This window comes from Amphiura filiformis, chromosome 14 (genome assembly GCF_039555335.1).
Source record: "Amphiura filiformis chromosome 14, Afil_fr2py, whole genome shotgun sequence".
NCBI lineage: Eukaryota > Metazoa > Echinodermata > Ophiuroidea > Amphilepidida > Amphiuridae > Amphiura > Amphiura filiformis.
In genome coordinates this window covers 20855670-20870395 of record NC_092641.1, presented here as the reverse complement: position 1 = coordinate 20870395, position 14726 = coordinate 20855670, and the positions used below count along the sequence as shown (strand labels likewise).

General features: G+C 39.4%; 1 protein-coding gene across 1 annotated transcript; it reads right to left on the bottom strand.

The window, feature by feature from the left end:
- Positions 1–9739: 9739 nt before the first annotated feature.
- On the bottom strand, positions 9740–14335 carry LOC140169267 (uncharacterized). Its single transcript, XM_072192523.1, has one exon. The coding sequence runs from the start codon at positions 14333–14335 to the stop codon at positions 9740–9742; it is 4596 nt and encodes a 1531-aa protein (XP_072048624.1).
- Positions 14336–14726: the final 391 nt, after the last annotated feature.

The following is a 14726-nucleotide window of genomic DNA, read 5'->3' as shown; positions in this document are numbered from 1 at the left end:
CATTATACGCATCAAGAACAGCGCGCGTATCATTTTGTCTAATTTCTCTCCCAACAAGTGATACGCGTTCATTAACTTAAGTGTTTAATGTTTCTTTGTCTTTTTACATGTCTTGAGTGAAGAAGAAAACAGTATAATTCACATACACATGTATTTAATTCTACAGCAGGAAGTGAAATATCTATGTATCTTTTAATCTGTTTTAAGTTGAAAAGGAGAATGATATACCCGAGGCTGTATCATAATAAAGCAGCAGTAAAACAATTTTGCATTGTTGTCAATTGATGCATTCGTTTGATTTCACGAATAAACTCTTGATAAACCTGATGGTATCATTGATGTTACATGCACAGCCGTATTTCATAGTAAAAGTGGCACAATTGTGATTTTATTCTTTCGTTGTTAACTAAACATATCTCGAGATTCAAATTGAACAGAACAAGCGGCATTTGAGAGCTAAGACTACGTCCGTGACGTTGATGTAAGCATCACGTCACAACATTTTTTTTTTTTGCAAAAGAGGGTGCTTTTTACTTGCACAATTTGTTTTGAGACAGGCTGTATATTTTCGTTGCTCTTTTACGGCCGTAAAAAAAAGCAAGAGAATAGCGGGCCCGTAAAAAAGCAAAGAAAAGAGACATGTATAAAGTATACAAGATAGTCTTGTCCTGCACGTTTCGTACTATATATATATATATATATATATATATATATATTCTTAATTTGAATTATGTTACTTGCTAAGTCAGCTTTCGCCACTATCATGACAATGATCAACGATGTATAAGAGAAACTAAGGGGAGTGGGTAATCATGAGACTGACATATTTTAAAATTGACTTTGACTTACTAATCTTGACTTATGGATGTAGAACTTGCTATTTCTTAGCACCGCCTCCTCTCCATTACTGTCTGTTGTTTGCATGCTGTTCTGCCTTACCGACTGGGAGCTGGGAATTCAGTTGTATTCTGTCCTTCGAAACGCACAAGGTGGGCAAGGTAATAGTCCTTCGTCACGTCTTGAACAGCTTCACAGCTTTCCGAACCAAAAATTTGGGGTTCCGAGTACAAGCGCAGAAATTGACCTGCAATATCCACGGATATGTTTCGTGGACGATGCAATTTTATTTGTTGATGCTATAATATTTTAATTGAGAACCATGATACAAGAAAATCTGAAGTCATTGGCGCTGATGAAAAGGAGTACGAACTTTTTTTTCTCTAAGGATGATGATATCGTAAATAGGGGGAAACTATCGTCTGGTAAGATAGGTCATACTGGGGATAGGCCAATCTACATGGGTTGTGTCAAGTTGCGATTGACAAATAAACTTGGCGTAATGTTCTCATGAATATGTATGAGGTGTAATAGTCCTGGATATCTGATGATGACAACTTACTGATACTGCAACAATCACGAGACACTGAAAGAATAAAACTCATAACTGCCTTACATTAAACCTAAATATATGAAAAGTGTATTTCAAACCTTTGATTGGAGATCGAGAAAACTTGGAGAACACAAACATAATTAAAAACTACATCATGTAACAGCATTCTGTAACAAGTAGCGTAAAAATTCGTTAATAAGCATATATGCCTATTAAGGGGGCAGGCAGTATCACTCAAAGTCAGAAATTTTAGACATTGTTTTGTATTAAAGTATATATTTTCAGAAAGAAAATGATGCAAGAAATCCAACTAGCTCAGCAGATTTTTGAGAAAAGCGCCAAAATTGATTTTCCATGCCATTCTTTTTCTGTCCGTCATAACAACTTACCCTAATTATCCAAATTGACGAAAACAATATATTTATGTTGTTAAGACATAAAAGTAGAGTGTTTTCTCTAATTTTTAATTTTTTCAAAAAGTTCATTATTAATATAGCACAAGGTCGCCATGGTCACGTCATCACAGAGGAGATATTCACCTTTTACCCTTAGCAGTCAATATTGTATATTTGCTATCAGATTTCACTATTGATTACAATTATGATTACAGTGCTATTAAGTATACCAGTCGTGGCGAAAAAAGTGTTTAAATTAGAGAAACAAAATTATATATTAATTAATTTTATTACATCGTATAGACCTTCTCTTTCATCGAAAATTTTGAATGAACTACTCTATTCTAATCATTAAAATTCAATGTAAATTGATTCAATAACTTGATATTGTCATGTTTTTAATACAAAAGTATATAGAAAACCATTTAGAAATACACGTAGTAATTAACTAGTTAAAAGGCCTGTATAAGCCCCGATAATAAGATAGCACGTAGGCCAAATACGAGGGCAACATGGCGGAGGCCAGTTCCCTGGCATCAACGATAGACAGACATTTTCTAGAGTGTGCAATCTGTCATGGGCCTTTCAATGATCCAAGAGCATTACCATGTCTCCATCCATTCTGTTGTGGATGTTTGGGAAATTGGATCAAATCCAGCAGTAATGATGACCGCACTGTGAGTTGTCCTCTCTGCAAAAAGACTTTCATGATTCCAGAAGAGGAGGGAATAAAAGGTTTTCCTGTTCATTTTCTTGTGACTAATTTGCAAGAAACTGTAGATAAGGCAAAACAGGTATGTTTCGTAATTAACGGTAATCTACCCATCTTTGTGAAGACCTGATATGTCTGGTTTGACAGTTATGCGAACATTTTCCGTCGTTACTTTCTCAGTTTCCAAATGATATCTTTTAATTCAAATTCGCTTTCTTTGGGGATGTATTCGTCTTCTCCCCATCTGATTAGAAAAGCAAACCACTGCATTTGTTTCAGCAGCTAAACCTTGAAAGGGTCCGAATTAATAGCACTCGATATCCGCCATCTTGGAGACATTTGGTGTCCTGAAAATGCCAAGCAACTGACAATGTAGTACGCACAAAATTGCTGTGCAAAATGCGTTGCTAGTGTGCTGAAAATGCCTAACAACTGTCAATCAAACTGCCGTGAAGTGACTTCACTTTTAACATGTACAGGGATTGAATACGAGTGTCACGGCCCTGGCTAGGTCAATGCATGCAAAGTCAGTTTACTGTGATTTGAACCTTGGACCCCTTGATCTCCAGAGTTAGCAAGCGTGGTTATCAAGTGTGCTTTTGTGTAAACATCAACACTAGGGTACACAACATGTTCATCTATCAGGGCACAATTCCTTAACCCCGATACATTTGTACATTCATTGAATGACATTTGAAATTTGAGTACAAAAACTCCTACTCTGCAACTTGAGGTGAAATTTTGCCCTATGATTGTTTAATTGAGGTTATTGAACTATGCCATTGGGGTGAGGCCATTGTGGTTCATAGTGCAAGTAGTTGTGTAAATTATATTAACCCTCGTCGTACGGCAACTATGTAATTGAATATATGAATACAAAACCCACCCAAGTCCATACTTTGGCCAAATAAAGTTAAGCATGGGAAATTGTTGCTATATATACATAGGCCTGTCATATATATGAAAGAACAACTCAAATCCATCCTCTGTGTCTATTGAGCATGTGAAAAATAGCATGCATAAATGAACCACCCAAGTCCATGATTTGAGTCTTGTAGCACATTGATTGAAATCCAGTATGTATAAAAGTCCGCTTGTAACACATTCATTGCTGGAGAGTGACTTTTGAAAAAAATGGGTTTAATCTAGGAGAGTGTGTGGTTTATATTACACGACAGTATGCTTGTCAACATTATACACACCTGTTTGCTTTATTTTGTATTATCTTACTAGTGGTAATCTCATTCCAACATTGTTGTCTTTGTATATGATTTAAATAACCACCCAAGTCCAGCATTTAAAATGAACCCCACGATGTACCTGAAATGTTAATCGTCATACCTAATACAGTTTAACCCACTCATTTGCACGTAAAACTTACCATATTGACAAATGTAACTGAAGGAATTAAAATGGTACACAGGTTTTTTTCTCAAAATCACTTCCCATGGACTTGGGTGGGTTTTGAATTCATGCATTCAATTAATAGCCGGCTAGAGTCTTCTCCTTCCATTGATACCAAAATGAGTAGCAACATGCCATAATATTTCCATAATATATATTGTGTAAATAGGAACAAAAAACTCCAGGGCTTAGAACTGAAGGCCACGACAAGTTTACGCATGGAGTTCGAAGCCCATATTTAACAATAATATAGTTTCCATTTATAGTGCACTTTGTAAAATCTCTGCGTGGCAACTCCCCATTACCCTTTTCGCTTTCGACTTTGATAGCATACCCTACCTAAACTGAGCACAAAGTATGGTCCTCTAATTACAGGTTACCGTTTGGTCACATTTCGTAGTACTCTAGTGCCAAAGGCCCCAAAATAACTTTGTAGATCGAGGGTTAAACAACTATTGTATAATATTTCTGTTTAATTTTCTTCTTCCTTCTTCTTTCTCCTACTCCTCCGCTTCCTTCTCATCCTTCTCATCATCATCATCATCATTATCATTATCATCATCATCATCATCATCATCATCATCATCATCATCATCATCATCATCATCATCATCATCATCATCCTTTTCCATCTCATCATCCTTTTCCATCTCCTTTCTCTTCCTGTTTAATTCTGCAGAAGACATCCAGCATCTACCATTGTGAAAACCACGAGGGCAAGAAACATGAGTACTTCTGTGAGAATTGCGACTGTGCCGTCTGCTCAGATTGTTGTGCTATTGATCCTACTCATAGAGGCCATTCATTCATCCGGCTGAAGGAAGAATCGAAGCAGCAAAGCAGTTCTTTGATTCACATTTTTGTCAATTCCTGGGAAATTCTTACCAGAAGTGTTAGAAATATAGAAGAAAAGTACACAACTGCAATCCAACAAACACAGCAGGTAAAACAGACTCTTGTCAGAGAAATAGATGCAAAGATACAGGCCATTGATGAAGCAAAAAATAAACATATGCAGCAAGTTGACAATCTGGTTAGATCTTACAAGCAAGATGCTTACGGCAAGAAAGAGGAAAATATGACTGCAATTGCACAGATTGAGGAGAAGCTCAAGGTTGATCTAGCCAGCTTAAGAAATTCATATGAACTAGCAAGGAATGTGATCGAGTCTGGTTCTGAGTCTGATATCATCTCCCTCTACCCATCATTGTCATCATCACTCCAACAATTTGCTGAATCACAACCCATTCCAGTAGATAGCAAATTTGGTCAGATCAAACTAGAGTCACCTACTTCCACAGATTTGCCTTCTTTGGAGCAGTTGTTACGTGATAAGTTGAATATCACGGTAGCACCTACCCAACACACTCAAGCAAGATTACAGTGCAGCAACTTATTGCCAAAACCAGCAGCTGCAGTAAAAGAGTTGCCATCATCGGCAGTACCAGGACCCCTGCCACCATCAGCAATTCAATACTTATCAGCATTTACAGCAAATACCCATGCTAGCACTGATAAAAAGTGGGCAAATAGTGGACAAATCAAAACTACGAAACTCCAGAGTCCAACAGGTATTGCCATTCATCCAAATGGGGACATTGTTTTCACCAGCACGTCTTCATCTGTGTCAGTGTTCTGCTCCAGGAATGGTGATTTCAAACACGTCATCAGCGGTTCTCCCTCTAATATCTATGACATTGCTATTACCCCCAGTAACCAATACATCATACCTGGTCAGCCAGGTAGGAATGGATTCCACATATACGACAGTCAAGGTATCTTAGTCAGTTCTACTCTAACATATGATGCCAACAATCAGCCATCCAGACCTAGCTCAGTGGCAGTAGATTCAACAGGTAGAATCATATTAGGATTAGGTTCTGATGGTCATACACCTGTGTCCATTCATCAGCCTAATGGGACTCTGATATCCAAGTTTGAGACAACCTCATCTCCACGCAAGCTAACCTGTACTCCAGATGATAGACTTATCATATCCTTTGCTGATAATACCTTGCAAATAATGGATCAATCAGGTCAGAATGCTACTGTCCTTCGGCCCCCTACTGGCATTCAATCATGGCAGCCTTGGTATGTATGTTGCAGTAAGCAAGGGGAACTGTTTGTTGGTAACCAAGGTACCTCTACTGGTGTGTATAGATATGTGTGTACAGGTGGCGACTACAAGTACCTAGACTGTATCACTAGGATAAAACATGAACCATATGGAATTGCATTGTCTGCAGATGAACAGGAATTGTTTGTGGTTGACTACTGGTCAGATATGGTCAAAATATTTCGATAAAAAGCAAATCAACATTTACAGTATTAGGACTTCAGTATCTTTTCAATGTAAAATGTATTGTTTGAATCACACACAGATGTCACCCCATCCCTGTAACATATTTGACTGATTCAATATAGATTTCACCATCTAGAGGGCATGCTAACTTATTTTGGCCCAGTGTAAAATCCCGTTGCAAGTCAAATTTCACTTACAAATCACAAAAACTCTAATAATAAGTTGAATCTGAACAGAAACCATTGTATGGATACAAACAGTAAACGTCTTCTAGATTGAATTATAAATGTTCACCAAACTTCTCCATGTTTACAATTCATCGCGAGATGACAATAATTTTTTTCTTGCTGCCAACTATCGAACGGTCACATACTCCTCAAAGGCATCTCTCCATTCTTTCATATCTGTGTATTTCCAAGTGTAGAACTCTTCTCTCCATTGGCGTTCTGTCTCTTTGAGGTCAGCTGTAAATAAAATTGTTATTTAGTTAATTAATCAGTTAATGATAGCCTATTCATTCTGGTCGGGAAAACTTAAAGCCATCACTTGAAAAACAAGATGTGAAAGTGAGAGTCTCACTGATATTGGATATTGACTTGGAAAAAAAAGTCTGAAATTAATTGGCAACTTCTGTAGATTAAATTCAGACTTCCGCTCTCCCATGGTTCATTTAGAATTGGGTAAATGAATCATGAAAGTACTCCGTCCTTCGGAGGGGACGTTAAGCCGTCGGTCCCGTGTACAGAGAGCCATACCTGTACATGTATCTCGCCTCCAGTTTCGCAAAGAGTAGGGTGTTAACCCCTGACTGTTCCCAACCCGTCCCGGTGTTCAAATGGACCCCAATGGAAATAAGCTTCAATAGAGGCTTTCTTGGGTTATCCAGGGTTGTCAAACCCCGAACAAATAAAAAAAAAGACCAGTAGTTCTATTCCAAGTAATGTAGGGCGTATTGGGCGGAAACCAGACCCTTATTATTATAAGATTATCGATGTGCTCAAGGTGACATTTACAACTAATCATGTTATGCGGCCTATACACGATCAATTTGATCAATATCAAAGACCCTAGATGCAAGAGTGGAAACAAGTTCTGCCATTGTGCACTATACACACGAACATTAATTATAGTGATTGTGTAGTTTCTAATACCACATTGGTGAAGGTTTCTAAGCTTTTCTATTTCATGACGAACTTCAAGAGTTCAAACCTTCCTAACTCATACAACTCACTCAGCAACGACCAGGAAATCTTGAGAATACACGCTTCTTGTTCCATAAACACATTTAATGTCACCATAACTTGCTCTATATGAAGCTATTTAAAGTGTTTTTGAAGGTTAAAAACTCGTATGACTTCCCGGCATCTTGGCTGAAATCTAGGCAATCACCGAAGGAACGATGCATCGATCAGCGATCGATCACTAATCAAGGCGCAATGCCATCGATGCACCAAGCAAGGCTCATTGCACTAGGGCGAGCAAGCAAAGTGGGGGATCTGACACTAACATCCCGGCCCCTTAATTGACAACTAAAAATGACAATTACACCACCTTAATACAGTGTAACAGCTAAAGTGTAATCATACACAAAATTTGCACCTGAAACAAATTTCACCAATATGCCAGTAAGTCACAACATAACACATTTACATGTTATCAATTACTAATCTTTGAACATAATTTCTGAAAACATCAGTTAAATCAAAAAAGATTCTACATGAATTTACTTTAATTCAGTAGACGTTGGCCTTTAAGCTGGCATCTTTAAAGTGCCACACCACAAAATGATCAATTCAAACAAAATATTGTCTAAACAATGCCCATGGTGAGTTGGCAGGGCAATATGAAACAATTTGGCCACTTTGGTTTTGATGTAAAACACACATAATTGTTCATTGATGTCTAAAATCACAATATCCAGAAATATTATCTGAATCAAATGAATGTTGTAGTTTCACTGAGATGATAAATAGTACTCCACATCTTTTAACATTGGAGTAAATCAACTTTACTGCAAATCACATCATGCAAATGGTTGTGACTTCTGATTCCTAGCTGCAAAACACTGCCCACATGAACAAATTGAGCAAAACAACCAAGAATAAATACTTGGACAACTTGACTTACATTATCCCATTTTGGACTAAGCCCACACTATCAGGAGTCACTTTCATGTGCATGTAGTTGATTGCAGCATTTAGACACAATTTGTCTTTTAAAGCAGTCCTTATTCTGCAACTTCCATCCAGTTGGATTTACTAGTCCTTTTAAAGTTCGGAGGTGCATTACTAGTCCTTATAAAGTTCTGATGCATGTGCATTTTACACATGGGTTGTGAACACTTTAAAATCAACCAACGGATGACTAAGAGGTGCTCACACTTAAGTTTTGTTACTGAAAGAGAAAGGGTTGTACACACTTTAAAATCAACCAACGGTTAACTAAGAGGTGCATACATCTTAATTGTGCAAGACGAAACCATGAAAAATTGTCATTACTATGACATCATAATTTTGTAAACAAAGGCAGTCAGCTCTGGTTGCTTGACTACTCTATATATTTGCTTTACCTGCATTTGTAATTAAAATGTTGTTTAATAAAGCAAAATTGACAAAACTGAATGTTTTTGTTTTGTTTTTCATCAATTAAAATGAGTGAGTAAAAACCCACAGCAAAATGCAGTTACTTTCCTGCCACAATTTACTTGTTTCACAAATAAAGTCTTCTTGTTGACATTAAACAGTTAGATATTCAAACAAATCATAAATGTGCCCATTTAAATTCAAAAGGCAAATTTCAAATCTTAACCAGATTTGTTGGTCATGAAATTTAAATGGAAAATGTTGTTTGAAAACAAATAAGATGACAGTTTTGTGCCACCTATGGATCTAAATTAAGATCCTTTCATTTGAATCATTTGACTCCATAAATAATGCTAATCATAGCATTAGGCCTTTATCAAAATTATAAAACAAATCACCCAAATTAAGGTGATACATGGAGAATTTTACACCATGTTTTTGATAATACAAATAATGAAAGTCTTAGCTGTGCGACATCAGTTCCTTGCTGCAAGGGTCACATCAACTGGAATTGGTTGCTCCAAGAGTCACCTCAACTGGAATTATTGTCATCTTCTTGACACCAGAGTTACTACACCAGCTGTCTGCAGTCTTCTACTTGACTTTCTCATCAGCTGTCTAATTATCTAGGGGTAACTTCAGTTTGCTTGTCTTCAGTCTTGATTTAACTTGTCTTGAGTTGACTTGTCTTGAGTTTTCCAGTTGACTTGTCTTGAGTTGACTTGTCTTGAGTTGAACTGTGGCAGACTGAAATAGGTCCGAGTTATCGTCGCAACAACCAGCAGCCCAAATCCGTAGATTCGCCTGACCGATCCTTGATTATACCCCAGTGCTATTTCAGTTTGCTGGTTTTCATTGTGTAGTTTCAATTGTTACTGGTCTTTGCCAGTCTCATAATACATGTATATTATATAGTTTCAAGTTACATGCATTCAACTTGATTGTTCTTCATGATTACTGCTCCAAGAGTAGACATAATTTGGTCACTGGTCTTGTCAGCAGAGATGTTTTAGTCCGGATCTTTGCACTGCGTACAAGCCCCTGATCTCCTGTGTGGACCTCCTCAACCTTGCCCATTAACCAAAGGTTCCTTGGGGAAGAACTGTCTACTATTAGGACTATGTCTCCAACATGCAGGTTTCTTTGTGGTTTTAACCACTTTTGTCTCATCTGAAGGGTGGGTAGATACTCCAAGATCCAGCGCTTCCAAAAGATACTGGCCAAGTATTGAACTTGTCTCCAACGTCTTCTAGCGTAGAGATCCTTCTGATCAAATACTCCTGGCGGCATAGAAGCAGTTGGCTGCAACAGCAGCAAATCGTTTGGAGTGATAACGCTTAAGTCCTTGGGGTCATCTGAAGTCTTGATAAGCGGTCGACTGTTGATAGTCGCTTCAACCTCACACATAAGAGTGTGAAGTTGCTCTTCATTCTGGCAAGTTTTGAGATGTTGTTCTGTGAGAATGCTTTGTAGAATCTTTCTAATGGTTCGTATCTGTCTTTCCCACAGGCCACCAAAGTGTGAAGCTCCTGGGGGATTAAACTTCCAGTGTATACCCTGGTTTGCTGTAAATGCTTCAATTTCTTCAGTCTTCCACTCTTCCATGGCCTGCTTGAGTTCCTTATTCGCACCCACAAAATTTGTACCATTGTCTGAGTACATAACTTTCACTTGTCCTCGTCTACTAATGAAGCGTCTTAACGCGTTGATACATGAAGCTGTATCCAGAGATGCGGCGACTTCAATATGGACAGCACGACTGGCGAAACAGGTGAATATTGCGCCGTATCGTTTACGTGTAGTTCTGCCAACCTTAATTTCAAAGGGTCCAAAGTAATCAACTCCTGTCTTTGTAAAAGGAGGATCATCAGCTTGAACACGGTCTGCTGGCAAGTCTGCCATCTTCTGGTTGCCAACCTTAGCTTGAACCTTCTTAGAGGTTACGCACTTCTTCAGTAAGCCTTTCACCTTCACTCCTACTTTCACAATCCAATACTGTCTTCTAAGCTCAGCAATTGTGTGGTTTCTACCCTGGTGATTTAGCTTCTTGTGAGTGTACATTATCAGCAAAGTTGACACATGATGATGCATTGGTAAGATCACTTGATGCTTAGCTTCAGTTGGGATCCTTGCATTGCGAAGTCTTCCACCAACTGTCAAGAGACCTTGATTGTCTAATTCTGGATCTAGATTCAGTAAGTTACTGTTACTAGGAACTTGTTTCTTCCTGTTGTCATTTCTCTGGTGCTCCTGTTCACCTACAGCTTTCTTGTTATTCTTCTCTGTAGTCGCTGGTCCCTGAAGAGCCGACATTTCACTTTCATACTCTTGCCGTTGCACGAAGCTCAAAATGGCTACTTCTGCTTCTTGTAGGTCAGCTGCTGTTAAACTTCTTGATTCTTCAGCTTGCTGGTTAGAAAGACCTCTAACTCCTTGCAGCAGAATTTTCTTCAAACGGAGCCACCATGCCACTCCTCTCTTCAGACCTGTCCAATCTGAGTAGTGTTCTATCAGTTTATTGACTGTCACTTTTTCTGTTGGTGTTAACTTCAGGGTGTTGACGGCCACTGTTGAATCTGGTGCAGATTCTTCTTCTGCAGTCTCTTCACTTGTAACTATTACTGGCCAGTCCCTTTCTGATTGATACAGGAAGTCCGGCCCCTGTAGCCATTCATGTTTACTTAAGAGCTGCTGTACAGAGAGCCCTCTGGAGGCGTGGTCCGCTGGATTCAGTTCTGTGGGCACATATCGCCACTGCGTTGGATCCGAGCCATCTCTAATGACACTCACTCTGTTGGCTACAAATACTGGGTACCGTGCACGGTCATTCACTATATACTTCAATACAGTTTGGCTGTCTGTCCAAAACACAGTACTGCTTACTGGTACCTCGAGTTCTCTCTTAAGCATATTGTCTACCTTCACAGCCACGGTAGCTGCGGTTAGCTCCATCCTTGGTATGGATATCTGTTTGATCGGCGCAACACGTGCCTTGCTCATCACCAAATTACACACCACTTCTTCATCATGATTGGTTAGTCTCAAATAACTTGCTACGCCATAGCCAGACTCACTGGCGTCACTAAAATGATGAAGTTGAACTGATGATGGCTCTTCAAACCCCACAGGCTTCCAACACCGCGGGACACGGAACTCTTCTAACCCTGGTAGACTTGACTGCCACTTGATCCACTGACTTCTAATCTCCTCTGGAATTTTATCATCCCATCCTATCTTCTTCTTACATAGTTCTTGCAGCATCTGTTTGGCAGGCAAGATGGCAGGACTCACAAATCCCAAGGGGTCATACACGGAGGAAGTAACAGAGAGCATTCCTCTTCTTGTGGCTGGTCTGTCTTTGATGTCTAGTTTGTATCCAAACATGTCAGGTTCCATGAGCCACAGCATTCCTAAGGCCTTCTGACTTGGGAGAGATTCATCAAAATCCAACACCTTGGTTTCTGCTGATCTTTCACTGGGTGGAATTGACTCCAGCACAGACTTGCTGTTGCTAACCCATTTGGTCAGACGAAATCCACCACGTCCACAAATATCAATCAGGTCCCGTGCAAGACTTGTGGCCTTCTCTTCTGTTGATGTTGACCTGAGACAGTCGTCTACGTAAAAATTGTTCAGAAGAGTATCAATAACTTCCACATCAAACTGGTCTTTGTTGTCATGGGCAGTCTTTCTGAGTGCATAATTGGAACATGCCGGTGATGATGAGGCACCGAAAATATGCACATTCATTCTATAGTCTTCTAATTGTCTTGATATGTCGCCACCTGGCCACCACAGGAACCTCAACAGATCCCGATCTTCCTTCCTAACTCCAACCTGGTAAAACATACTCTCTATGTCTGAAGCCAAGGCTATCCTTTCTTGTCTGAACCGCAACAATACACCCACCAGGCTACTTGTGAGGTCAGGTCCCGGTATCAGTTCTTGGTTGAGACCTGTGCCTCCATATGTAGCCGCACAGTCGTAAACTATACGCAATTTGGCTTTCTGTGGATGGTACACCGGGTGGTGTGGAATATACCAGACCTTTCCATCTTCTCTTGCTATCTCACCCTTTGGTATCTTCTCGGCATATCCAGCCTTCACTACCTTTTCCATAGCATTTGTATATGCTTCATGAAGTGATGTGTCCTTAAATCTCCTCCTCAAGTTATCAGCCCTTTGCTGAACTAATTGTCTATTGTTTGGTAATTTGACGTCTTCATTCTTGAAGGGTAGCTTCATTTCATAGTGTCCATTGTTAAATTGTACACTGTCATCTGCCATACGAAGGAATCTTTCATCTTCCTTTGATCTCCCCATGCGATCGTCAGATAAGATTTCATTGAAATCATGATTGTACATTTTTCTTATCTGCTCTTCTACAGTTTCTGTAGCCTGGATTCTATTTACAGACATTCTGGGGGCTTGCAACTTCCCTTTCACTCCATACACTGACCATCCTAACAAGGACTTCACTGCATAGGGTCCGTCACCCTGACTATTGATGACTTCAAAAGGTTCCATGGCTTTATGGATATTGTTACCAATCAGAATGTCTATGTGTCTCTCTTCTAATTCTGGCAGATTAACATCTTCCAGGTATGGCCAATCTTCAAGATCTTCTTCTGTAATAATTTCTTCTGCATTAGCAGGGATCTCATCTTGGGTAAACATTTCTGGAATATTAATAACATTCTCTTCATCAAGATCTAAAACCTCTAAATTCTTGAGCAGGTGAGTCTCTGTGTTTTCCTCTCCTGTGATTGTTTGTATCTGCACATGGGTTCTTTTTCCTTTGAGGCACAAAAGGTTCCTCAGCCTTTCAGTGCAGAACACTGCATTGCTTCCATTGTCCAGGTATGCATAAGTGCGTGTTGAGGCGTTGTTTTCTGGTGATCTCACCACCACCGGTATGATGGAGGGATTTGATGAGCTGAAGTTCTCACTTGTGAGTCCACAATTCACATGATTACTGGGTTCTTGTGATTTCTTGTCTTCCTGTGATTTACCTTGTTGACTTACAGTTTGTTGTTCACTCCTTTCTCTATCAAAGTGCAACACAGTTGGGTGGGTTTTACTGCATTTCTTGCACACCTCCTTCTTATCACAAGATGCCTTGCCATGCCCAGTTCTTAAACATCCAAAGCAAAGTTTCTTTTCAAAGCAAAATGTGGACTTCTCCTTTGGACTGAGTTTTTCCAATTTTCTACACTCCACGGTGGCATGCTTCTTATTATCACCACAGTATTCACAGTGTTGGGCTGCACCTGTTGTAAATGCTCTTCTTCTTTGTATTTTGTTCTCAATCTGCTTACCCTTGGCTTTGTTTTCATCTCTTATGTTACCAAAGGCAGGGTTGGAAGCTATCTGTGACAGCCTGTCAATGAACTCCACCAGGTCACGGAACATTACCGTCTTCTGCTTCTGTTCAATGTCAAAAACCTTGGTCCTCCACAAACCTTTCAATCTAATTGGCAGTTTTCCTACCAGGGTCTGCAAGGTGTGTGTGTGATCAAGTTCACCTAGTCCCGTCACAGCTCCCATCATATTTAAGCACTCTGTCAAGAATAAGGAAAACTCATTCAGACTTTTACCTTCGTCTTTAACGTCCGGCCATTCTCTAGCCTTCTTCAAAGCTGCCTGTGAAATTTATGTCCATTGCCAAATCTTTTTTGCAACAGTTCTTTGGCTTTCTTGTAACCTTCTTCTGGGTTTACATAGTGCAGACAACTATTCACCAGTGTCTTTGCTTCACCGCTTGTATACAAGCATAGGTACATCAATCTATCTCTTGCTTCCTCCGTCTTTTCCTCAACACCGTATTCAAATGATTTTATGAATGTTGTGTATTTCAGAGGGTCCCCATCAAAGGTTGCTATTTTTTGATGTGGTAGTGATGCCCTTACTTGTTGCTTAATCAACAATTGCGTGAGCTGGG